The following is a 23,820-nucleotide window of genomic DNA, read 5'->3' as shown; positions in this document are numbered from 1 at the left end:
CACAGCCATGCAATCTCCATAGACAAACATTGGCAGTAGAATGGGCCCTACTGAAGAGCTCAGTGACTTTCAACATGGCACCGTCATAGGATGCCAACTTTCCAACAAGCCAGTTCGTAAAATTTCTGCCCTGCTAGAGCTGTCCCAGTCAACTGTAAGTGCTGTTATTGTGAAGTGGAAACGTCTAGGAGCAGCAACAGCTCAGCCGTGAAGTGGTAGGCCACACAAGCTTACAGAACGGGACCGTCGAGTGTTGAAGCGCGTAGCGCATAAAAATCATCTGTCCTCGGTTGCAACACTCACTACCGAGTTCCAAACTGCCTCTGGAAGCAACGTCAGCTCAACAACTGTTTGCTGGGAGCTTCATGAAATGCGTTTCCATGGCCGAGCAGCCGCACACAAGCCGAAGATCACCATGAGCAATGCCAAGCGTCGGCTGGAGTGGTGTAACGCTCGCTGCCATTGGACTCTGAAGCAGTGGAAACGCGTTCTCTGGAGTGATGAATCATGCTTCACCATCTGGCAGTCCAACGGACAAATCTGGGTTTGGCAGATGCCAGGAGAACGCTACCTACTCAAATGCATAGTGCCAACTGCAAAGTTTGGTGGAGGAGGAATAATGGTCTGGGGCTGTTTTTCATGGTTGGGGCTCGGCACCTTAGTTCCAGTGAAGGGAAATCTTAACGCTACAGCATACAATGATATTCTAGAAAATCTAGACGGATTGTGTGCTTCCAACTTTGTGGCAACAGTTTGGGGAAGGCCCTTTCCTGTTTCAGCATGACAATGCCCCCGTGCACAAAGCGAAGTCCATACAGAAATGGTTTGTCCATACAGTCGGTGTGGAAAAACGTGACTGGCCTGCAGAGCCCTGACCTCAACCCCATTGAACACCGAATGGGATGAATAGGAACGCCGACTCCAAGCCAGGCCTAATGGCCCAACATCAGTGCTTGACCTTACTAATGCTCTTGTGGCTGAATGGAAGCAAATCCCCACAGCAATGTTCCAACATCTAGTGGAAAGCCTTCCCAGAAGAGTGGAAGAGTGGAGGCTGTTGCAGCAGCAAAGGGGGAGGGACCAACTTCATATTAATGCCCCTGATTTTGGAATGAGATGTTCGATGTTTGGGTGTCCACATCGTTTTGGTCATGTAGTGTATGTTCAGGTATAAAACAGATTTTCTTGCTTGATGCAAGCTCCGCCCCTCCTCAGGACATGGGCTTTTTGAGGCCAGTCTGTGGCCTGCCTTTTTTATAATAAAAAAAGGTTTAAAAAAATCAAACATTTAAACAGCCTTGGATGTGCCACCTTGAACCCACGGCCAAGGCACACCGTCTATCAAGACTGTCCCATTAGCATACACATGCACTTCAACCCCAAGGCTGAAGCACATGGTCATTCAAAACACATGCATCCTAACCCCGAAGGGCCAGAATGCATGGTCATACAATACCACCGTGGTCAGGACATGGGTGCAGAAATCTCCACCCTCTCCTCAGCAGGTCGTGAGTAGGTACATCAAGTTGAACTATCAAGTACACAGTACAACGTAGTTGTAGTGTTGAAGGCACTCTTGCCACATAAGTATAATTGCTGCGAGTATGCCCCATAGGATGGGGAAGTAGCTAGTACGCTCAGGTACACCAGAAGCATCTCAGGATTGGGGGGGGGGGGGGGGGGGGGAGCGTGGCAAAAACCATGAAAAGATCGAGCACTTTAAAAGTGAAAAGGCTATAAAGCAAATATAAAGTGAAAAGGATGGGGGGTGGGGTAGGAGGGGGAGATGTGGGGGCCAGCCATTAGGGTTTTCACAATAAAAAATTATTACACCTTCATTCACTGATTATAATTGATGAAATATCATCATAAGGTGTTTTTCCCTCAAGGTCGAACCACCTAAATCCCCAAAACGTCAATTTTTGCAACTTATATTGTGAGCCATGCATTATTTCTCAACAGTTATGAGAACCTCTCTGCCCTCCTTTACCCCAACCTTCCCCTTTACATTTATTATCCTCAGCACCAGTTAACAAAGTGGACATCCATTGTAACATAAAGAGTTGTATCTCACCATCGTTAGATCAGGATGTCAGGATCCATGTCTTTGGGTGTCGCAAGACGAGAAGGACTCGCTGCTGGGATGAAGGGTACAGAGTTGTCCTTCTCAACAAATGAGGTACCTGTAATTTGTCATAGCAAACACACAATAGTCTAAGAAACGCCATCTTTTTAAAATTGTCAATATTTAATTGTAAGCTTCTTTGTCAATATTTAATTAAGCTTTTGTCTTTACTAATTATATTTATTTATTTTGTGCTTACCTAATCTTCCTTCAGAAGGCTATATAAGCATTTGTTGATCATTTTTAATACAATGCATTGTGCAATTGATTGCTGTATATGTAAGCAGCAATCACTTTTATTCATTCACCAGCTTCCCATTCTCCTTCTCCCCTCCCGCTCCGCTCTTTCCCACTCACAGGGATTTCTATAAAATCACTTTCACTCATTCACCTTCCCCAGTCGTTTGATGTAATTAAAGTTGATAAAAAGAAATGCAGATCAATGCAATGTCTGATATTGGCCTTTGCCTATTTCTTCTTCCACTATTATCCACCTTTTAGTGCAGCGGATAAGCTCTCATATTTTAACAAATTGTGCATTTTTTGAGAAAAGCATGAAATTTCTAGCATAGTTAGTATATACCATAAGGTTTATTTTCAGATGTGGAGGGAAGTCAGATTTGACCTCTGAGGACCGTGAGAGGTCAAATCCAAAATGGCCACCAGTCCACCGGGTCTAATGTTCAAACGCGCTTATAGGTGTCATTTCCAACTAAATTGGGGATGCCCATTCATTTGGTGATACTTTTGAGATCGCCAGAACTCAAGGACATGCATTTAGGTCACGGTCAAGGTCAAATTACGTTAAATATCTATTTTTATGATACTGCAGTTGGAACTGATATTGGAAAAAGTTCATTTGAACTTTTAAAACTTTATTTTTTCAGGTACAGGAATAGGTACAGAACACCCAAAGACCAGAAATGATGAAAAAAAGTGTTTACACTGCAAGGAATGATGCAATAACCTCTGAAAAAATAACTGTAGTTAACCAAGTATGTCCACCGAAGCTTACATTAAATCAAGTGCAATGATGAAAATTGGTAATGATCTAAATCTAACAGTCTCCAGAACAAAAGCACAGTGCAGTGCACTTGAATGCAGCTTTGCCACACTTGCAGCATCCAGTGCACCCTTTCTTGCAGCGACAGTGGATCAATTCATGGCACGATTTTGATGCTTCAGGGAGAGTGGTCCAAAGATGCTGCCACCCAGTTGTTTCCTTTGTCCAGCCCCAGTCAGATGGCTCTGGCATCTCTGGATCCATGACCAATGCCTGGTTCCAACAGTTGGCCTGGTAGCAAGTGCGCTTGATGTGCTGCTTGAGTGTTGCCTGGGTTGGAGGAATGTTCTCTAGAGTTCTACACTTCTGTGTGAAGAGCTGTTTCCTGGCATCATTCACTTCCGTGCTCTCACTGGTTCTATCGTACATCAGCACCACAAATCGCTCCAGCAGTAACATTGAGCCTTCACTGACCTCACTTGGCATGCCGAGGAGTTCATTGAAAGCATCATTCACCTCTGAGCATCCCCAATTTAGTTGGAAATGACACCTATAATGTTTTTCTACACTATTTGGTTCCAAAATTAAGCGCGTTTGAACATTAGACTCGGTGGACTGGCCGCCATTTTGGATTTGACCTCTCACGGTTCTCAGAGGTCAAATCTGACTTCCCTCCACATCTGAAAATAAACCTTATGGTATGCACTAACTATGTTAAAAAATTCATGCTTTTCTCATAAAATGCACAATTTTTGTCTTTATCTGCGACACTATTTTGAACATGTGTAACAATGTTTTGCTGTCGGAAATTACAATATAATATATTTTTTTAATGTGCATCTTATGAATATAAACATTAATTTCCTAGTATGTGGTCGATATGAGGATAACTTAGCTGTAAGCGTACTCGCCTTTGAGCGGTTTACCCTGGGATCGAATCATGACCCAGCTATAAACTGTCACCCTGGTGCTTGACAAGTAAAGCGAGGCATCAATGTGTGCACCATCCACTACAAGAACATTAAGCTGGGTATCCCATTTGCTAGCATGAGTTGGTGCACGTTAAAGATTGCACGTCTTTTAGGAAATGTTGGCTAGTTATTGCTGGCACCCGGAATAAAGTAAAAAATTCCTGCCATCTACTGGCGAATGTCAGGCCGAGCCAACGGGTTCGTGAAAGAATCTTTCAAATCATAAGCAAACAGAATCCCCAGTCTACCCCACAATAATGTGGGAATTATTGGGGACATTAAAAGTAGTTAGTAGTAGTAGTAGTATTTCTAGTAGTAGGTTTTGGTAGAGATGCAGCCTTACTCTGTGCTCCATTATCTTCTCTCCCATTCAGTGCAATCTCTGTTGATTCAGCGGCTGAAAATAATAACAACCTATTAACACAAACTAAGAGATAGTTTCAGTTTTATATATATATATATATATATATATATATATTTATACTGTATATATATACTTGACACATGAAAGCCCACTTGGAGTTTGCAAAAAAGCACCTAAAGGACTCTCAGACTGTGAGAAACAAAATTCTGTGGCCTTTCATGTGTTTTTTTTTTTACTGAGGAGAGGCTTCCGTCTGGCCACTCTGCCATAAAGCCCAGATCGGTGGAGTGCTGCAGTGATGGTTGTCCTTCTGGAAGTTTCTCCCATCTCCACACAGGATCTCTGGAGCTCAGCCAGAGTGACCATCGGGTTCTTGGTCACTTCTCTTACCAAGGCCTTTCTTCCCCCCCCCCCCCCCCCCCCCCCCCCCCGATTGCTCAGTTTGGCCGGGCGGCTAGCTCTAGGAGCAGTCCTGGTTGTTCCAAACTTCTTCCATTTAAGAATTATGGAGGCCACTGTGCTCTTGGGAACCTTCAATGCAGCAGAATTTTTTTGTAGGCTTCCCCAGATCTGTGCCTCGACACAATCCTGTCTCTGAGCTCTGCAGGCAGTTCCTTCGACCTCATGGCTTGGTTTTTGCTCTGATATGCATTGTCAGCTGTGAGACCTTATATAGACAGGTGTGTGCCTTTCCAAATCATGTCCAATCAATTGAATTTACCACAGGTGGACTCCAATCAAGGTGTAGAAATTTCTCAAAGATGATCAAGAGAAATGGGAGCCACCTGAGCTAAATTTCAAGTGTCATAGCAAAGGGAATGAATACTTATGTCAATGTGATATTTCAGTTTTTTCTTTTTAATAAATTTGCAAAACTTTCTAAAATCCTGTTTTCTTTTTGTCATTATGGGGTATTGAGTGCGGATTGATGAGGGAAAAAATGAATTTAAACGATTTCAGCATAAGGCTGCAACATAACAAAATGCGAAAAAAGTGAAGGGGTCTGAATACTTTCCATATATATGTGTATATATATATATATATATATATATATAATATAATATATGCAATTAAATTGATATATGTGGGAAAATTATATGGCCAGACCAGGAATCGAACCCAGGTCCCATGAAAAACCATACCAGTGCTTTGCCATCTGAGCTATCTGGGTGACCCTGACTGAGTATGCAGTTGAGAGTTGCAATCATATGTGTGGGAAAATTGCAGGTGCCTGGGCATATAATTTTCCCACATATATCAATTAAATTATTTAATCCTGTTCATTAATCTCATATGTATATATATATATATATATATATATACAGTATGTATATATATATATATTGTTATGAATTTGGTAATGCAACATCTAGAGCTAGGTAGATCTGAATAGGTAGGTATTCGGCTGTCGTGACAGGGACTCTACATGTAATAAGTTTTTGATGTTTAGGCGTTTGTCGGGGTAAGATGTATGATTGTGGATCTACCTGGAGGTCCGAGTGTTAAATAGTGAGGGATTAAAGGTAACGCCCCTGTGAGTATCACCTAGTAGCCAAACCTTTGTCCATTATGGCACTGCAAACCACATAAACATTAGTTAGGTCCTTAGCGCAACATTAAATAATCCCCTTTCCCTGACAAGGACTTCGTAATAAATTGACAGGAAACCAGGTCAAAAACACCGCCACAAGTGGCCGCCACCGTGTACACCTCCAAAGGCCTACAAACCTGGCCGGCACGTGTTATGCCGGGACCGCAGGGTGGCGGAGGGGGGAGATGTCAGGAGTCGCGGGAGGCTTTGATTGGCTGGGGAGTGCGCCAATGTGACGTCATCGGCCACCAATATAGGCGACGGTCGGACGCCATTTCAGAGGAGTTCGCGAAGTTGAGTTGAGTTCGTGGCAGACGCAGGCAGGCACCAGAGAGTTGAGTCGCAAGTCACACGGAGTTAGTTCGCCAGTTGGAGTTGGAGAGGACACGCCATTTCGGGCAGTCGCAGTCGAGTTCGAGCTTGGCAGTGAGCAATTGAGAAGCGAGTTGGAAGGACGAGACGTGCAGTCACACCTGCGTTCTCTCCGGTCCTGTCTTCGTGCTTTGTGTGGGGATCGACCTCGTGTGAAGCTGCTGGCTTGCGTTGGGTGCTTTGGAGCGTGGTGCACGGACCTGGTGGGCGGCGAGAGGATCGGAGCCTGGTGGAGCGAGGCCTCGTGGGTGCATCGGGGCCGAGCGGTGCCGGGGTGGACGGCAAACAATACAAGACGACAAAGACAGATAAGCCGAGCTCCTTGTGTACATTTTACAAGACGTGTTATTTTCGTAATTAATCTCCCTCGTTTGTGTTTGCTGTCTGTCGTGTGGGGACGTCCCGATTAGAGTTATTAGATTTACCGGCGGGCTTTTTCACTGGCTTTACTTTTCCTAATAAACCCTTATATTATTTTCTGTATATATTTGAACGCAGTTTTCCTGGGTGTTTGATTTTAATAGATAAGGTTGCGGAGCCTTCGCTGCGTCCCGCCATTCCGCGCGTTGGTGTTGAACTTGAGTCCGCCATTGAGTGTTCGCCTCGGGAGTTAAAGTCTCGCAAATCGGTCATCCGTAACTGTGGTGTTAACCACGGATACGCGACAAGTGGTGTCAGGAGTGGGATTTGAACCCGTCGGACAAATTTTTTTGTCCGCGGCGAGACATCGACACGGTCGGACAAATTTTTTTGTCCGCGGGGCAACATCGACACGGTCGGGCGTACATTGCGCTCGACGTTCGAACGCAAAATTTTTATAGTTGAGGCGGAGAAATTTGATAATCAATTGGGCAAACGGAGCGCGATATCGCGTCTTCGTCAAATTTAAATTGTGTTTCAGGAATTATTAAAATAAATACGCGCGCGGGGTACGACCTTCCGGAAAGCGGATGTCGGAGGTCGACGAAATGGAGGTGCGTAGTGAGGCCTCCGTCAGCGTCGGGAGTGAGCCGGAAATGGGGGATAAGGAGGATAGCGTTGGAACTTTCCCCGCCGCTGGGACGGCCCCGATAGATCTCCAGACCATAGTAAATTTAATAAATGCTCAGAGGGCCGATAGTGAGCGATTGGGAAAGCAGATGGGAGACATGAGGGCTCAGAGTGAGCGATTGGAGAACCAAATGGGGGTAATGAGGGACGAAGCGAGGGGTACCGGTGAGAAGTTAGACAATAATTTTGAGGAGTTAGACAAGAAAATCGGGAAGTTAGACAATAATTTTGAGGGGTTAGACAACGGGATAAAAGAGGTGAAAAATGGGTTAATGGGGGTAGAAAATAGAATGGCTGCCCAGGAGAATCAGATAGAGGGAGTGAAAAATGGGCTAGAGGGGTTAGAAAACAGTATGGAAGGAAAAATTGGGGAAATGGCACAGCAGCTGGGGGAACGAATTGATGGCATAGAAGGGAGAGTGCAAAACCAAATTACGGACAGACTGGGGAAATTTGAGGGTAAAGTAGAAACTCAAATGGGGGCACAGGAGAAGCCAAAGGTGGCAAAAATTGAATCGGAACGGGGGGAAGCTAGATTGGGAACAGGAGAGAGTACGGCCCATGCAGATGTGCACGGGGCTCAGGAGCCGGGAATGGCAAAATTGGGAATTGCACAGGGAATGGCAATTGAAGTAAATGGGGAGACCGCAGGTCCACAGGTGGATGGGGAATGTCCACAGGTGGATGGGGAATGTCCACAGGTGGATGGGGAATGTGTACAGGTAGAGGGGGAATGCCTGCAGGTAAACGTGGAGAGTCCACAGGTGAGCGGGGAAGGAAATTTGGAATGTGAGAGTTGTAATGGGGAATGTTTCCCACATTCTGGCCTGGTTGTTTATCGGGACCGTGTGGATGTCACAACACCCCAACCGGGGGATGAATTTGGAATTGTGCAGCACCAGGGCGGTGGTGCGGAGCAAGAGGGGGTAGAGTTTTTGGGGGTCCATGCGATAGAGCCGGACCGGGTATTTATTGGGGATATTGATCAAAGCCTGGCGGGGCCAGGAATGATTTGTAATGATGAGGATGATTTGATCCAGCGGCTGGAGACCCGTGACAGTCCCATGGAGGTAGAGCTTGTTCAGGCCCAAAGGGGTCTGGGGGAAGAGGTGAGTTGGTCCAAGGAGGTGGTTGGAATGACCGAGGGGACGCTCACTGTACACTGCTATTTGGAAACAGAGGCTCCAAAATTGGACAACCAGTTGGGGGAGTGTGTTGGCTCCGGGCTGGATTTGGATCTTGGAGGATCGGGAGATAGAGCTTCTGGAGATTTGGTCCCTGTAGGGAATTTGGATCAACTGCAGGGAGGGGCAGAACAACCGGTGGTAGAGGTTGTTCCCTGCAGCTGCGGAATGGCAGTGGGAATGAAAATTTGTAAAATAAAATTACAATGGGAAATTGATTTGGAGCAGCCATGGTTTGGATTGGTCCCCGGGCTGCGGGATCTGGATATGGAGAGGTCATGGGTGATGGCCTCGGGCAAAAGTTGCCCCTTTCAAAATTTGGGTATGCCAGCCAGCTGGGGGGCTGTGATGGCGAGATTTGGACGTGGGGTCCAGCCTTGGGTGTCGAGGTACGACCTGGGTCCCACGGGGGGTCTGGTGGAGTGTGGCGTCCCTTGTCCGTCGGGGCGCCGTCCGAGCTGGTGGCTCGGGCCGGCAGGGTCACCGGACCCTGGTGGGGGTTAAGACCTCCAGGGAGGTCCGAGGTGGTTTCTCAAGCCTGGGATGGCAAATATTGAGGACCACTGGGGGGAGGTGTTGTGGGTCGCGCTTTGGTGGTGGCACCGCAGATGGCCAGCTTGGGCCTGATGTAGTGATCACCCGGGCATGCGACCTGACACCCTCTCCCTGAGACTTTGGGACAACTGGCATGTGATGACCTGCCATGCCGTGTTGGTCGATGGACGCGGGTCAAACCGAATGGACAGGGATGGAGATAGCCTGCCGGACAACCATTGGGGCATCTGTGGAACGTGATGGTGTGAGTGACCTTCCACAGATGCTCCGTTATGATTTATGGACTCTCGGGTTGGGAAGAGAGCCATGGGGATGTGAATCGGGAGATGTGTAACGCGCCGAGCATATGGGCCATGCTCGGCTGGCATGTGTATGGCAAAGCATCCTTCTTTGGTGAGGTGAGTGAAATGTGACAAATGGTTGGCATGGGTAATCTGTGGGTTAGATGGAAATTTAAGGGTGGATTTTGAAATGCCATGGTGGACACTGTACAGTGACGCCATTATTGATCCAGGTGTGTAGACCAAAGTGTTGGAGGCTGTGATGAAATTAATAGGGTAGCAAGACACAGCTTTCAACTGGTTGCGGGGGCAACTGTGCTGATATTTGGGATGCGGGATGATGGGGATGTAGTTGTGTAGCCTGAGGGTCAACGTGGTGCTGTGCGTGTCCGAGGTGTGTGGACCATGTCTTCTGGGTGGGTCTCCTGGTGGAGCATGGCTGTTGACTGGACCTTGGTGTGGTCAAGTGTGGGTGAGCACTGGGGGGCTGCAGTTCTGTAGTCGGACTGGGGGATGATGGGGAGGTGCAGGGGACGTGGCTGTAGGGATGCCACGCACTGCGACCGTGCCCCCCAGGGCCGAGGTTGTGTGTGCGGTAGTGTGTGTTGTGGCAGCAAGTGCTCACCACATTGGCCAGCTGGGGCTGCTGCAGCTGTGTTCCTCGCAGGGGGGCCGAAGGATGGATGGTGGGTCGCACCCTTATAGACACCCATGGGCCATGTTGGCGTTTTGACTGCTCACCTTGTCCCGGTGACCCTTGCACGGTAGAGGTGCAGAGCTGTCGTGGCCATAGGTAGTTGTGTAGTGATGATCACCGTTGGATGCGGATCCACATACCTGCCAGTGTAGTGGGGACAAAAGAGAAATTTGGAAGGATTTGGTAGGCCCAATGTGAAATTTTGGGAATTGTATGGGTGGATGACACCCTTGAACCTGACCAACCTGCAACTACCTGAACTTGAGGTGAGTGTTTTGAGGAGTACTGTCCCAGGCTTCAGGATTTGCTTTGGGAAATTGGGGACATGTAATTTGGAGTTGGGAGGTGAGAGCGAGTGATGACATGGCCGGTGAGGGGATGGAATGGGAGCCACAGTGTCTTGTGGGTGGCGTATGTTTTTGTGTTGTGGTTAGGTGTTTTGATGTGGTCGTGAGAGTGGAACCTGGAGAGTGTGTGATGATTATTGGAGATAATGAGGGGTGATAATTGTGCTTTTGGAAATGTGCTTTTGGGAAGATGTGATGGTTTAAATGTGAACTGGGGGAATTTCACATGTAGCAGGCCATGGCAAGCCTTGTAACACCTTTTACACCATCTATGGAATTGTACTGAATTGTGCTGAGTTGTGTGGAGAGTTGAATGGCAGCGGGGGAGGAAGTGTGTTTTGGGGACCATGGGTGGGGAAGGTGTGTGTGTCCGCAGGTACAGAGCAAGCTCTGAGGAGCGATGCCTGCGGGCCCCCCTCTGCGGCAATTACCCCTGGCAGCCGGTGGTAACTGGAAATTGGAGCTCGTCGGTGGAGGGTCTGGTTGGGCGCCGCGGGGTGAGGAAGTCCCCCGGTGACCCGTGTTGCTGCGTGAAAGCAGGAGGCAAAGGAGCCTGGTGTGTGTGGAGACCCTCACCGGCGAGGTAACGGCGGAAAGGGGCTGTTGGGCTGTCACGGGGCCAAGAGGTAAAGGGGGGGGGGGGGGCAATGAATTTGTAAGTCGGTTGACTTGTTTTTGGGACTGCGGGCACCACAGCCTGATGCGCCCCCACCATCTTTTGTGCGGTACCTCCCCGCTGCCTAGTTGAGGAATGCACACACACGTGAATGACATCAATGCCATGGTCCTGCAGGGGGTGTATTGGGAATAAGTGCTTTGTTGATTTTTGCAATGCCTTGATGACCTATGGAATGAGAATGAGTGGTTAAGGGGTCTGTGTAGCATGAATGTGGGCGAAATCCACCGAGCCGTGTCACTCACCTGTAACATCTGGACGGGGCCCGTGGAAATTTAGGGGGATGCATTGGGGATGGCCCCGCAGGTAAGGTTGAGTCTTGTGGCATCCACCGGGGGACGCGGTCTGTAGACCGGGGTATGTACAAAGGTTAGAGTTTTGAGTTTTGGAAAGATGGTTAAGTTTTGTGGTTAAGTTAGTGTTGTGTGTTGTTGTTTCCTCCCTCCACAGGAACAACGAAGAAGATGTACATACTTGCATGATGGTTAAGGGGTTCAGCATGTTAAGGAAGTGTAGGTAGGTAGTCCGACTCACTTCCCACAGCCCTTCCTGATTTATTTCATAGGTTAATTAAGTGTGTGACAGTAAGTGTTAAGGCTGGAATGGTAGCCCTGCGGTGAACCTTGCAGGAGCTACGGTTCCAGGGGGGGGGCTGTGTTATGAATTTGGTAATGCAACATCTAGAGCTAGGTAGATCTGAATAGGTAGGTATTCGGCTGTCGTGACAGGGACTCTACATGTAATAAGTTCTTGATGTTTAGGCGTTTGTCGGGGTAAGATGTATGATTGTGGATCTACCTGGAGGTCCGAGTGTTAAATAGTGAGGGATTAAAGGTAACGCCCCTGTGAGTATCACCTAGTAGCCAAACCTTTGTCCATTATGGCACTGCAAACCACATAAACATTAGTTAGGTCCTTAGCGCAACATTAAATAATCCCCTTTCCCTGACAAGGACTTCGTAATAAATTGACAGGAAACCAGGTCAAAAACACCGCCACAAGTGGCCGCCACCGTGTACACCTCCAAAGGCCTACAAACCTGGCCGGCACGTGTTATGCCGGGACCGCAGGGTGGCGGAGGGGGGAGATGTCAGGAGTCGCGGGAGGCTTTGATTGGCTGGGGAGTGCGCCAATGTGACGTCATCGGCCACCAATATAGGCGACGGTCGGACGCCATTTCAGAGGAGTTCGCGAAGTTGAGTTGAGTTCGTGGCAGACGCAGGCAGGCACCAGAGAGTTGAGTCGCAAGTCACACGGAGTTAGTTCGCCAGTTGGAGTTGGAGAGGACACGCCATTTCGGGCAGTCGCAGTCGAGTTCGAGCTTGGCAGTGAGCAATTGAGAAGCGAGTTGGAAGGACGAGACGTGCAGTCACACCTGCGTTCTCTCCGGTCCTGTCTTCGTGCTTTGTGTGGGGATCGACCTCGTGTGAAGCTGCTGGCTTGCGTTGGGTGCTTTGGAGCGTGGTGCACGGACCTGGTGGGCGGCGAGAGGATCGGAGCCTGGTGGAGCGAGGCCTCGTGGGTGCATCGGGGCCGAGCGGTGCCGGGGTGGACGGCAAACAATACAAGACGACAAAGACAGATAAGCCGAGCTCCTTGTGTACATTTTACAAGACGTGTTATTTTCGTAATTAATCTCCCTCGTTTGTGTTTGCTGTCTGTCGTGTGGGGACGTCCCGATTAGAGTTATTAGATTTACCGGCGGGCTTTTTCACTGGCTTTACTTTTCCTAATAAACCCTTATATTATTTTCTGTATATATTTGAACGCAGTTTTCCTGGGTGTTTGATTTTAATAGATAAGGTTGCGGAGCCTTCGCTGCGTCCCGCCATTCCGCGCGTTGGTGTTGAACTTGAGTCCGCCATTGAGTGTTCGCCTCGGGAGTTAAAGTCTCGCAAATCGGTCATCCGTAACTGTGGTGTTAACCACGGTTACGCGACAATATATATACATATATACATATACATATATACATATATACATATATACATATATACATATATACATATATATATATATATATATATATATATATATATACATATATATATATATATATATATATATATATATATATATATATATACATATATATAGAGCGGTTTTGAGTTTTGTACAGTCAGTATAATAAAAATTAAAATTTCCCCCTCATAGTCACAAGCAACATGTAGCCTCGCGATAGTGTCGTTATTTCTTAGTATTTGTGAGCTTAGTCCTTTTCCTATTTTAGTTCTGCATTGAGTAGAGTCAGGAGAATAGGTCCTACTTCTACCGAATATCCAGCCTCCCTAGCTGTGGCAGGCGTGGCAGTTTTGCTCGCGGAGCGTTTTGCTGGTCAAGATATATAAGCGCAAACGCAAAGCCCTTTCACAGGACTTATTCAGCGGCGCTCTTGAGAAAGGATTTGTTGGAGGCGTGTGCGTTGTAAAATGACTGCGTGAGAGAGCTCACCTACACAGGACTCTTAAAGGGCTCGCGTGCACACGGCGCTGATCAAAGGACTTGAAGAAGAGATATACGGCGCGCTGTTAAAGAGAACATTGGAGAGGGTGCGTTTGGCACGGGGGTGCACATATTACATACGCAGGACACCAGCTTCCCCCCGCTATATAAAACTGTCCGGTCGCGCTCAACTACACGCGGAGCTGCCTGCCGGGTTTCGTCGCTGGACCGGAGCCTGGACCCCATCGCCGGACCTTCCATCAACCATCTACAATCCCCGTGTGAGTGTGTACGTTTGTCTGGGGTATTAAGGATAAGACTGTTTTAAGACTGCCCTGTGTGCTGCCTCTTCCTCTTCCTGTCCTGTACATTCTTTCGTTTCCTCTTCTCCTTCCTGTAAATAATTAATAAACCCATCCATGTTCTTCCTATACTCTGGTTTCCTCTTATCCGATCGCATCCGTCCTTTCTCTCATTGGGTAAACGTGGCACGATCGGAACCGCCATAATCGGGTTGAGTCACTTTGTTAATAGCTCGGATCGCGGATTGCTATCCGCTCGGCATTTTCCATCATATCCGTGGTTCGAGCGGGAGTTATTCCCTCGTTTCCGGCCGGCATTAGTACTTAGGTAGTAGTGAACCCCTAGGCCTAACAAACCCTATCTAACGCCGCGCCGGGAAGGACGTTATAACCCCCAGGACTCGGGTAGGCCAGATAAAAAGACAAGGGGATTAACCACCCCCCCCCCCCCCCTTGATAAGGGGAGCGCCGACGTCCGAGATCCGTAACAATATATATATATATATTTGTGTGTGTGGTTATATGTACAACTTATGGTTATATAGCCCAACTTAGCCAAGTCACATTCAATCATAACGATAAACAATGCATGTCGCACATTAAGCATTTTCTTTGTTGTGTTTGATGTCCATCTTAAATGTTTAGCAAATTTTGTTCAGGTTTGTGCACACTACCTGAAGGATTATGGAAGCCTCACCTAGGTGATAATCACCATGATGGTTCTCATCATCATCATCGTACGGTACATGTGGTGTTTCAGTGGTATCAGCAGTAAGAGCAGCAACAACATTGTTGTCAGTGGTTGGAACAGGAACGTCTGCATAGAAAATATGGCAATCATATATGAGCTCAAGTTATTGAAATTTTTTTATGTTTGTGCAGCTGAAACTACATTAATCAGTGGGCAGTTCAGTGTTTTTCACAGACCAACTGAGCTAGCATATGATATGGAATTATCTAACCTATATACTCGTAAATCAAGTGACGACGTTTCAGCCGGCAACGTGAATTCCGTGCCTCTGCTAACCTTCATCAGAAATAAAATGTTGATTCATCTCCATCCCCAACCCCTCAGATAAGCAATATATGAAGGGGGTGGGGTGGGCCATGTGGCACCACCAATCACAGAGCTACTTTGCAAAGACCTGGTGACCACCTGTCAATCCTAACTGGAGGTTAACCAGCCAATGGTGAGTCTGAATACCAAAGTCTCCATGACTCTTAAGGGGTATGCTATGTTTTATGTGCCATCATTGTTTGCAAAGTTTTTTTTTTTTTTTTTTGTATACAAGATCGAGGCTCGTGAAAGAGCTAACATTAATCACACAAAAAGACAAACCGACACACAAAACACAAAAAACAAGGGGAGCGGCAGACAAGAGGGGGAGAGACACAAAAGAGAGGGGGAAGAGGGGGAAGGACACAAACACAACATTTGAGAGCAGGGACATCGGGAGGACTTGGGGGGAGGTTGTAATAATTTTACAGGAAGCGTGTCAATGTGCTTTGGTCTTCCTCCCTTCGGTGCATATAGTTATGCAGGAGTGGTGTATAGGCCTGCGGCCAAGTCGAGTGAGCTTCATTTTGCTCTGTGCCATGCCTCCAACATCAAGATGTTATGCAGCCAAGATGTTAAGATTATCTGGTAAGGGAGTATGGCCAACCCTAACACCATGTTTGACGATGGCAGACCTTTCAGGGTCGTTGCGCTCAAAGGCTTTACGGTTCTCCTTGATGCATTGGCCGAGAGTTATTCATTTTTCTCCCACATATTCTGCTCCACAGATGCAACGAAATGTGTAGACCCCACCTGTCCGGTCATTCTTGGCCAACCTGCTTTTGACATTGGTCATAGCCTGTGAAATGGTGTGTGCAGGTTAAAAATGTACTCTTACTCCGACTCAACTCAATACCTCTCAATCCGTTGAGTCACACCAGGTATGAAAGGTAACAAACAGAGCCCTTTCGATTATTCCTGTGTGGTCTGGAGCTGCCAGAACCATCTTAGTTTTTGGCCATAAAGGGTTGGGATAGCCGTTGGCCTTCTATACCCATCTTAGATGTTTCTCCTCTTACCCTCCATTGTGGACGCTAAGTATTGTGTCCTTTTCGCACAGGTATTTATCGCCGCCCGTTTGCGGTACATCGGATGGCATGGTTCAAACTCGAGGTAGCGGTCAGTCTGCATGGGTTTCCATTCAGACTCCTCGTCTCCATGGTATTGAGAAAATGGCACAACAATTTTCCACCAGTAATGAGAAAAAACAACCAATCCAAACCCCAGGAAGAGGAAATATTATTCACTGCATTTAAAATAATGCACCAAGCGATGGCATAATGGAAGGAAATGGAAACCATTACAGGTGTGGAGGGAAACAGTGATTGTAAGATACAATGTTATTACCTTCCCGCAGATGATAGCTCCCTGCTCCACCAGCCTCATTCCCTTCATAATTCGCACCAGCAGTCTCATTGTTCAAATCTGTAATGAAAAATCAAAACTTGTATTTGTTCATTCACACGCACATTGGAGTGGGAGTCAATTATGAGTTTGTCCCACAGCTGCGCACCTTTTTCTAATGCACCATCACTCGTTGCCTATAATTCGACAATCCCACCTCCCCCCCTTCCCTTTCCCACGCCTCCTCCCCCACAAGCCCTCTCCCTCCCACAGATCTCCCAATGTCCCTGCTCTCAAATGTTGTGTTTGTGTGCTTCCGCTTCTCTCCCCATCTTGTCTACCGCTCCCCTTATTATATGTTTTGTGTGTCTGTTTTGATTTTTTTTTTGTGTGATAAATGTTAGCTCTTTCACGAGCCTCGATCCTGTATACAAAAAAATAAAAAAATCTGACAGTTTATAGTCGGGTCGAAAATCAAACCCAGACTAGGCAGCTCAAAGTTAAGTGCGTGAACAAATTCCGACCCATCCTATCGGACTGTTCACAATTCGCTTGCATTTCGTGGTTTACTATGAATTACATGGACTTAAAAGGTGTGTATCAACACTGCTTGCGCTAAAATATATTAATGACGATGTTGAATGTTTGGGTTAAACCAATTCCAATGCAGTCCAAGAAATGCAGAGAGCAGGATAAAATGGGGTTGGTATATTCCTTACCTTGAGTGTGCTCCTGCAATACTTCTTCATCTTCCATGATTACAGTGGGGGCCGCTCCGTGTCTGGAGGCTGCGGAAGGATATAAAGGGGTCAGAGTGTGGACAAAATGCTGTCAATTAAGAATGGCCACATTCTCTTCAATCTCATTCTTCCATCCAGGTCTTCAAGACAGCAGTTCACCACAATCTGAGATCGTCCCCAATCCAAAACCATGATCCCACTTTACTCAAATCCCTCCTCCTTCCAAATTTCCAATTTCCCCTCCTGAGAGTTTCCTTCTGTATCCATCTTGTCCACCCCATGCATCCTCTTCTCCGCTCCCCCCCCCCCACCCCCCATTCCTCCCCACACACATTGTTTGTCCAAGTCTCCCTCTGTCTTGGCCTTCAACTCTGCTGTTGGTGTTTTCCCTCTCTCTTTCTCAACTGTTCCTTTTGTCCCGTTGCATCATGATCTGTTCAGTGTACTGTACTAGTACCAGCTCTTCCACAAGCCTCGGCTATGTATACAAAGAAAAAAACATGGCCAGCAATTTGTCTGAATGATGCAAACAGCAGTGATGTTCAATTTACTGAGTAATAATCCATAATTTATGCTTGATTTGAGATTGGACATCAACCTGAAAACTCTACATGCAGAGAGAGTGCTGCATCATGGAGCACACTAGGTGTGTCCTTTTGAGAAGACCTTGCACATATGTTCATGGGCCTGTAGAGACTTTAAAATAACAGTAAATATTAGAATCATTGCTCGAGTCAAATTGAATTCCTGCCTCCATTTTTTTTAGCATTTCCAGAGTCTCAAGCATGGGCCATCAGGACGAAGACATAGTGATACGTACGGGACAATTCTGTAAGGGTATCATGAATATGAAGGTCTACTGTGCCACCATTAACATGAGTGTCTCATGTCGTTCATACATACCACTGGTGTTCTTGAAGTCGAATGCGAAGGATTTGTTTCATTTGGTTGACCATAAACAAACTTATCGTTGTTGGTGGATCACGGAATACTGGAACTCGGAATGTAGCCTAGAAGTTAGAGTGGATCCTGCCAAGTTTGTGCAGTGTGACGTTTGAGTGAATGAAGCTTCTTGCTGTTCTTGCATTGGAATGATTAAATTCAAATTAAATTTATTAAATGTAATTAAAATAAAATAAAATAGATTAAATAATTTATTATATTAATTAATTATTATAAATTATTATATTAATTATAATTATAATTATTATATTCATTATAATTATAATTATTTTATTAATTAATTATATATTATAATTTATTAATATTATTAATTATATATTATAATTTATTAATATTATTAATTATATATTATAATTTATTAATATTATTAATTATATGTTATAATTTATTAATATTATTAATTATAAATTATAATTATTACATTAAGTAATTAATTAATTATTATATTAATTCATTATTATATTAGATAAATAATTAAATACATTTAATTTAATTCAAAAATTATTCGAAACGAATGATTGTCATCATCACTATAAGTGTGCAGTTGGGATCCACCATATCATCACGGCTGTAAAAGAGCCAGGTATCCCCATCGCAGAGTGAAATCAAATCAACATCTTTGCTGGTAGTCTCAGCGAATTACAAAGATGTTCTCAAATCGAAATGATGTTTGTACTCCTTCGACAGGACCTGCTGCGCTACTCTCTCATCGCAGACAGGTTGCTGGGCACTATCTGGTTTTTCTCCCTTTTCTCTTTCAGTCCTCCAGATTACCCGTATTCTACCACAAACCCCGTCCTCGTGAAAATCCGCAAATCCAAGGTGGCTGCTCACTTTTAACTCTTTCTTCCGATATTCTCATGCTTGTTGAACCTCCTTGCTCAGTATGATGAATCACATCCTTCTTGGAAAAATGGAATGCACTGCTTTATTCAGTCTTTATTATTATTTTACTCTTCATTGTACTGAAATTATAATTACGTGTTTTGATGTGAATGATATCTATAATTACAAGAAGTTGTACTGAATTTGTCGCATCCCAAATTGTGTACCGGCACTCTACTTTATTTGAAAGTAGCCTACGTACCCAGCGCTGCATTGGGAAAATAACTAGGTAGGGGTTCCGGCACATGTTGTGCATTGAAAACGTATGGGGTTATTGCCCTCATGGTGGTGAGCTTTTCCCGGCAGGGATTTTGGGGTTTTTTTTCCTGCTGACCACGGCAGCACGGCCTGACACAATTTCCCAATAAACAGTTTATGGTGGCCTTCGGTGGCCTCACAACAGCCCATGTGTGGTTGCGTAAACCGTAAAACCTTATACCCAGATTCCGAAGTACCTACACCCAAAATTTGGGGCCTCTTGGTGCTACGATTCAGCCATGAAAGAATAACAAAGAAACACACAAACACTTTTACACAAATTTACAGGATTTACATTTACAGGATTTCACGAGTGTGCAGGTCCAAAAGAGACTACATTTGTGACTAAGTATGCCATTGGGGATCTTTAAGGTTGCCATTGCACATGGGCAGCTACATTTACTATCATTTGTTAAGAAAACCAAACAGCTCCCCCTGCTAAAACTGCACTCTGCATTAGTTGAAACAAGAATGACTGCACTGTGGTCACAACCTACAACACTAAATATATATTTTTCCCCCTCTGTCCACTTAAACCCACTTGATTAAACCTTCCTCATAATTTGTATTCTACATATGATTAGACTTTTTCGGGGCTCCTCATCGTGAGTCACACTCGATCCAAACAAAGCCAATGGAAATTTGATGCAACAAACCCAGGCAGTGTATATAATCAGCAGAGGCCTACAGGCCTGATGTTTTAGGCTGACCTAAAAAACAAGATGGCAGCCATATTATTTTGTCTGGGTATCATGGTGGGTGGAGTCAAGCGAAAAATGTGGGTGGGGTCCAGCAGTTGTTTGAGCAATGGGTGCCCATTTCAAAAATCGACCCCCAACAAGAACCACAAAAACAACAACGACCATGCAGAGCACTGCAACTAAAAAAATGTTAAATAAATAAATATCGATCGATCATCAGACACTCCCTTAGGGGAAACTATGTTCATATCAAAATAGTTCATGAGATATAAGCTGTTTTCATATTACAATGCCCGCCAGGTGAGCGTTCAACGATTATCTAATAAAACCGCACGTTTCTTGCGCGCTCACCAACAAGGTGATACTCCTCTCCATGGCTCTCATTGCCTCCATAAGCCGCATTGGGAACATGGCTTACATCAGCTGCACAGACAAGACACTTAGATAAGCTTGGAGTTGTTTTCAAGTATTCGATAATTTTGCTTTGCAATGCAGAAAAAACTCAATTCAATGGTCAGCTATTTGTTTTACCTTGAGCATCTGAGCTGCGACTCTCTTCTACGTTGTTGGTGGTGTATGTCAGGCCTCCAATTGCATGATCTAGTCAAGGAGAGTGCAAAAGCTGCCATTTGAGAGGGGTGCTTGCATCACCCACGTAGTGATAGCAAAGTATTTTAGCAACGATTACCATTTTGATTCCACTTGAATGATTCATTCTTTTCTCAATTCAAATCTGCTTGAAATAAACTCGTATGAATTTAAGTATCCAAGAAATTTTTATATGAACTTGGAAAAGATTTTGTCATGATCATTTACATCCGTATTATGGTTATATCAAAGGTATGTTTGCCTACAAATGTTTTTGGACAAGTCCTGGGTTTTACAATCTGAGGCCTCCTGGAATGGTTTCCTTTGATTTAAAGTTCTATCGTAGTTACTGAGCACTGAGTTCTGCTCAATATTACCTATTAGAGCATTTATTTTCACTGCCTGGTGCTTAGATCAATTAGCCCTCCTTTTGCATCCCCTATGTATCCTTAAAGACAGTATATTCTTTCTTTGGTTGTCCTGTCTGACTGGGGCATGATAAAGACAACTTATGACAAACTTCTCTTTGTAAGTAAAGTCCCTTACCTCCAACATGATAATCCTCTGGTCGATGACTCCCATTGCCTCCATAAGTCACTCCAACACCCTCATCATTTATTGCTGGATCGCAGGACATTGTATGAGAAACTTTAACAATGGATAAATGAAGCCGCTTACTATGGAGAATGTTTTATGATAAACAAGCATTCTGAGTATTGCGCTGCAATACATGTCCCCTACCGGCAGTCTGTCGTCCGGATAACTCTTGGGGAAATTACCAAGGGTTATTTATCCACAGGTTCCGAAGCGTTCCCAATCGCTAATTACCTCAGGACGGGCTCACCTGTGATTCGCACTCGGGACTTCGATTTATACACCTTGCATACAGGTCAGCAGAAGCACGAGAAAATAAGTTTTTGATAAAGAACCTTTTGAGTCGCTAAATATCAGTAATTTATTATATTTTCCGGTTCACGATCAATGATCGATGTATACATATATGTTGCTCGGCTTGGCTCCGCCCCTCCCGAAAGCGCGCGCTGTGTCACGCTGTTGACGTTCGCGAGACAAGGCTGAGGACGCGCGGTGCGGCTTGAGGAGAACTCTGGAATAAACAAGAGATATCCATTTTTAAAATATTTTCGTTTAATTAACGATATCTGCCAAACCACGTGCCCTATCGCAAATTCCAAAAGGACATTTTAGTGCTGAACAGATCTGTGAAGTTTCCCCTCGATTGGATCAAAAATGAGGGAGGAGCTCGGTTTTAAAGGTTCATGCTTAAAAACGTCATAACTCTGAAACCATGTGACACATGACGTCATGCTCGCTGACTTTTTTGTTTGTCATGGGTATGCGATCCTGCCTGCAAAGTTTGGCCTCGATCTGTTCAGCCGTTGCAGAGAAAAAGGGGTTTTTGTGTTTTCACGAAAAACAATATGGCGGCCGACCCACGTGACCTGTGACGTCATAATTACCATTAAAATTTTCTACAGACCGAGTCCCTCCTACGATGAAAATTTGATCTCAATCAGTCCAATCATTGCAGAGAAAATCCTTTTTAAAGGAAATTAAAACTTAAAATGGCACTGAGTTAAGGATCATCAGAATTATCAGAATTCCCAAAGTTCAAAGTGCCATAACTTTGTCAAAAATGATCGAAACGTCATGAAGTTCGAACTTGACGTGTAACTTATCATGAGGAAACCATATGCAAAGCTTGAAATCATTAGCGTTAAGACTTTAGGAAAAAAAGTCCGGAAAACTGTTCTTTGCGTGACGGACTGACGGACGGAGGGACGGAGGGACGGAGGGACGGAGTGCAAACCTATAGTCCCCTCCGGTGTAGGCTACACCGGTAGGGGACTAATAAGGTTTGTATTACAGTGAAGTGAAGTTCACCTATGTATGACCTCATCTGTACCTGGAGGATGAGAAGCCTCTACTTGTTGCCCTTTGGTCTTGTTAGAATCGTCTCCATGGACTGGACCTGAAGGTGAATGCAATGATCGGAAGGAATGAGTTTGGGATAACATGCACAATGCACATGCACAATTTCATGGTGCCCTCATTAATCCATGAAAATTTCAGCTTCCTCAGTCAAATCCTCTCAGAGGAGTAGTTGATGCATATAACATACAACATACTTTCCCTGCATTATATAACAAATATAGCAAACCAGGCAGTTCTTAAACAGTGAATAAAAAATATTTGGTTCATGATTTATACAAGGAACTTGCACACAAGAGAAGGCGAGTGAGCACATCAAGCCAGCACAATTGTTGCCAACCAATGGTTGTTTGTCCGTGCTCTATCGTTTTAAAATACTGAGCATCAAGTATGGAATCAGCACATACCAGTTTCAAAGCCTTTGGTAAGACTCGATTCGAGATTCGGACCACCGACCATCCCAGACTGGGACCCTAACAGCTCTTATCATTACACCACCGAGCCTAGTCCAACCAACTGAGCTAACCAATCATAACATCAGGTATAACATTTAATAATGATGTACAGATGGTGCATTACATACCTCTCGATCAGATAACCAGACAAATAGATTACTTTGGAATCCAGGTGATCCCAGACTAGCTCCAGTGAAAAGGCCAGAGAAATATGCACTCCTTGTCAATATTCTCGAAGTGAAATCAGTGAAACAAACTTGACAATTCAATTTTTTTTCTTTTTTTTTGTATACTAAGTCGAGTCGAGGTAAGAGCTAACACATCGAACATGTAACAAAGGGAGCGGGAGGCAAGAGGGGGCGATGGAGGAAAGCACAACAGTAGAGAACAGGCACATCGGGTGATCTGTGGAAGGGTGAGGGATGGGGCAGGGTACACAGGATAAACAAATGGACATTACAAGAATTTTCAGGAAAGAAAACGGAATTTGAAGAAGGTTGATTTGGGGTATATTAATGGGGGTAGAAAAGATCAAGGTTTTGGATGGAGAAAGATATGAAATGGTGGTGAACAGCTGTTTTGAAGACCTGGAGGGAGGATGCTCCAGAGGCAGGAAAACAGAGGAATGAAAGAGTGAAGGTGAACAAAGAGTCTTGATTTTGGCAGTTTCACCAGAAGAGGGTTGCTGGCAGATCTTGTGCGTCCTGCAGGAATATTTGGGGGACAGAGCACAGACAGACCAGGGGTAGCTAGGCCGGAGAGGAGTTGGTAGAAGACAGAAAGCCCACCTACCTGCCTGCAGTGAGAGAGAGAGAAAGACCCTCACAATCAGCTTCATCGCGGGAGATTCCAAAGATTCTGAAAGCCTTAGTTTCTACAGCGTGAAGACGAGCTAGGTGTGAGGCAGGAGCACCAGCCC

The 23,820-nt window shown here is 45.3% G+C and overlaps 1 protein-coding gene across 7 annotated transcripts in view; it reads right to left on the bottom strand.

Moving 5' to 3' along the window:
* LOC137434173 (uncharacterized) overlaps window positions 1-23,820 on the bottom strand; it is a 52,678-nt gene that overhangs the window by 2,425 nt on the left and 26,433 nt on the right. The window contains exons 8-16 of one of the 7 annotated variants that reach the window (XM_068126907.2): window positions 22,421-22,486; window positions 21,043-21,117; window positions 20,440-20,508; window positions 20,260-20,331; window positions 17,081-17,149; window positions 16,365-16,442; window positions 14,658-14,777; window positions 4,443-4,496; window positions 2,075-2,183 (exon numbers count right to left, since the gene is read on the bottom strand). In XM_068126907.2, coding sequence (XP_067983008.2) covers window positions 2,080-2,183; window positions 4,443-4,496; window positions 14,658-14,777; window positions 16,365-16,442; window positions 17,081-17,149; window positions 20,260-20,331; window positions 20,440-20,508; window positions 21,043-21,117; window positions 22,421-22,486 — 707 coding nt within the window. In that variant the 3' untranslated portion in view covers window positions 2,075-2,079. The remainder of the gene's footprint in view (window positions 1-2,074; window positions 2,184-4,442; window positions 4,497-14,657; window positions 14,778-16,364; window positions 16,443-17,080; window positions 17,150-20,259; window positions 20,332-20,439; window positions 20,509-21,042; window positions 21,118-22,420; window positions 22,487-23,820) is intronic. The other 6 variants (XM_068126908.2, XM_068126909.2, XM_068126911.2 and 3 more) reach the window with 6 other exon arrangements.

The sequence above is a fragment of the Myxine glutinosa genome, chromosome 10 (assembly GCF_964187855.1).
Source record: "Myxine glutinosa chromosome 10, kmMyxGlut1.1, whole genome shotgun sequence".
NCBI classification, from domain to species: domain Eukaryota; kingdom Metazoa; phylum Chordata; class Myxini; order Myxiniformes; family Myxinidae; genus Myxine; species Myxine glutinosa.
This window is presented reverse-complemented; position numbering and strand designations above follow the sequence as displayed.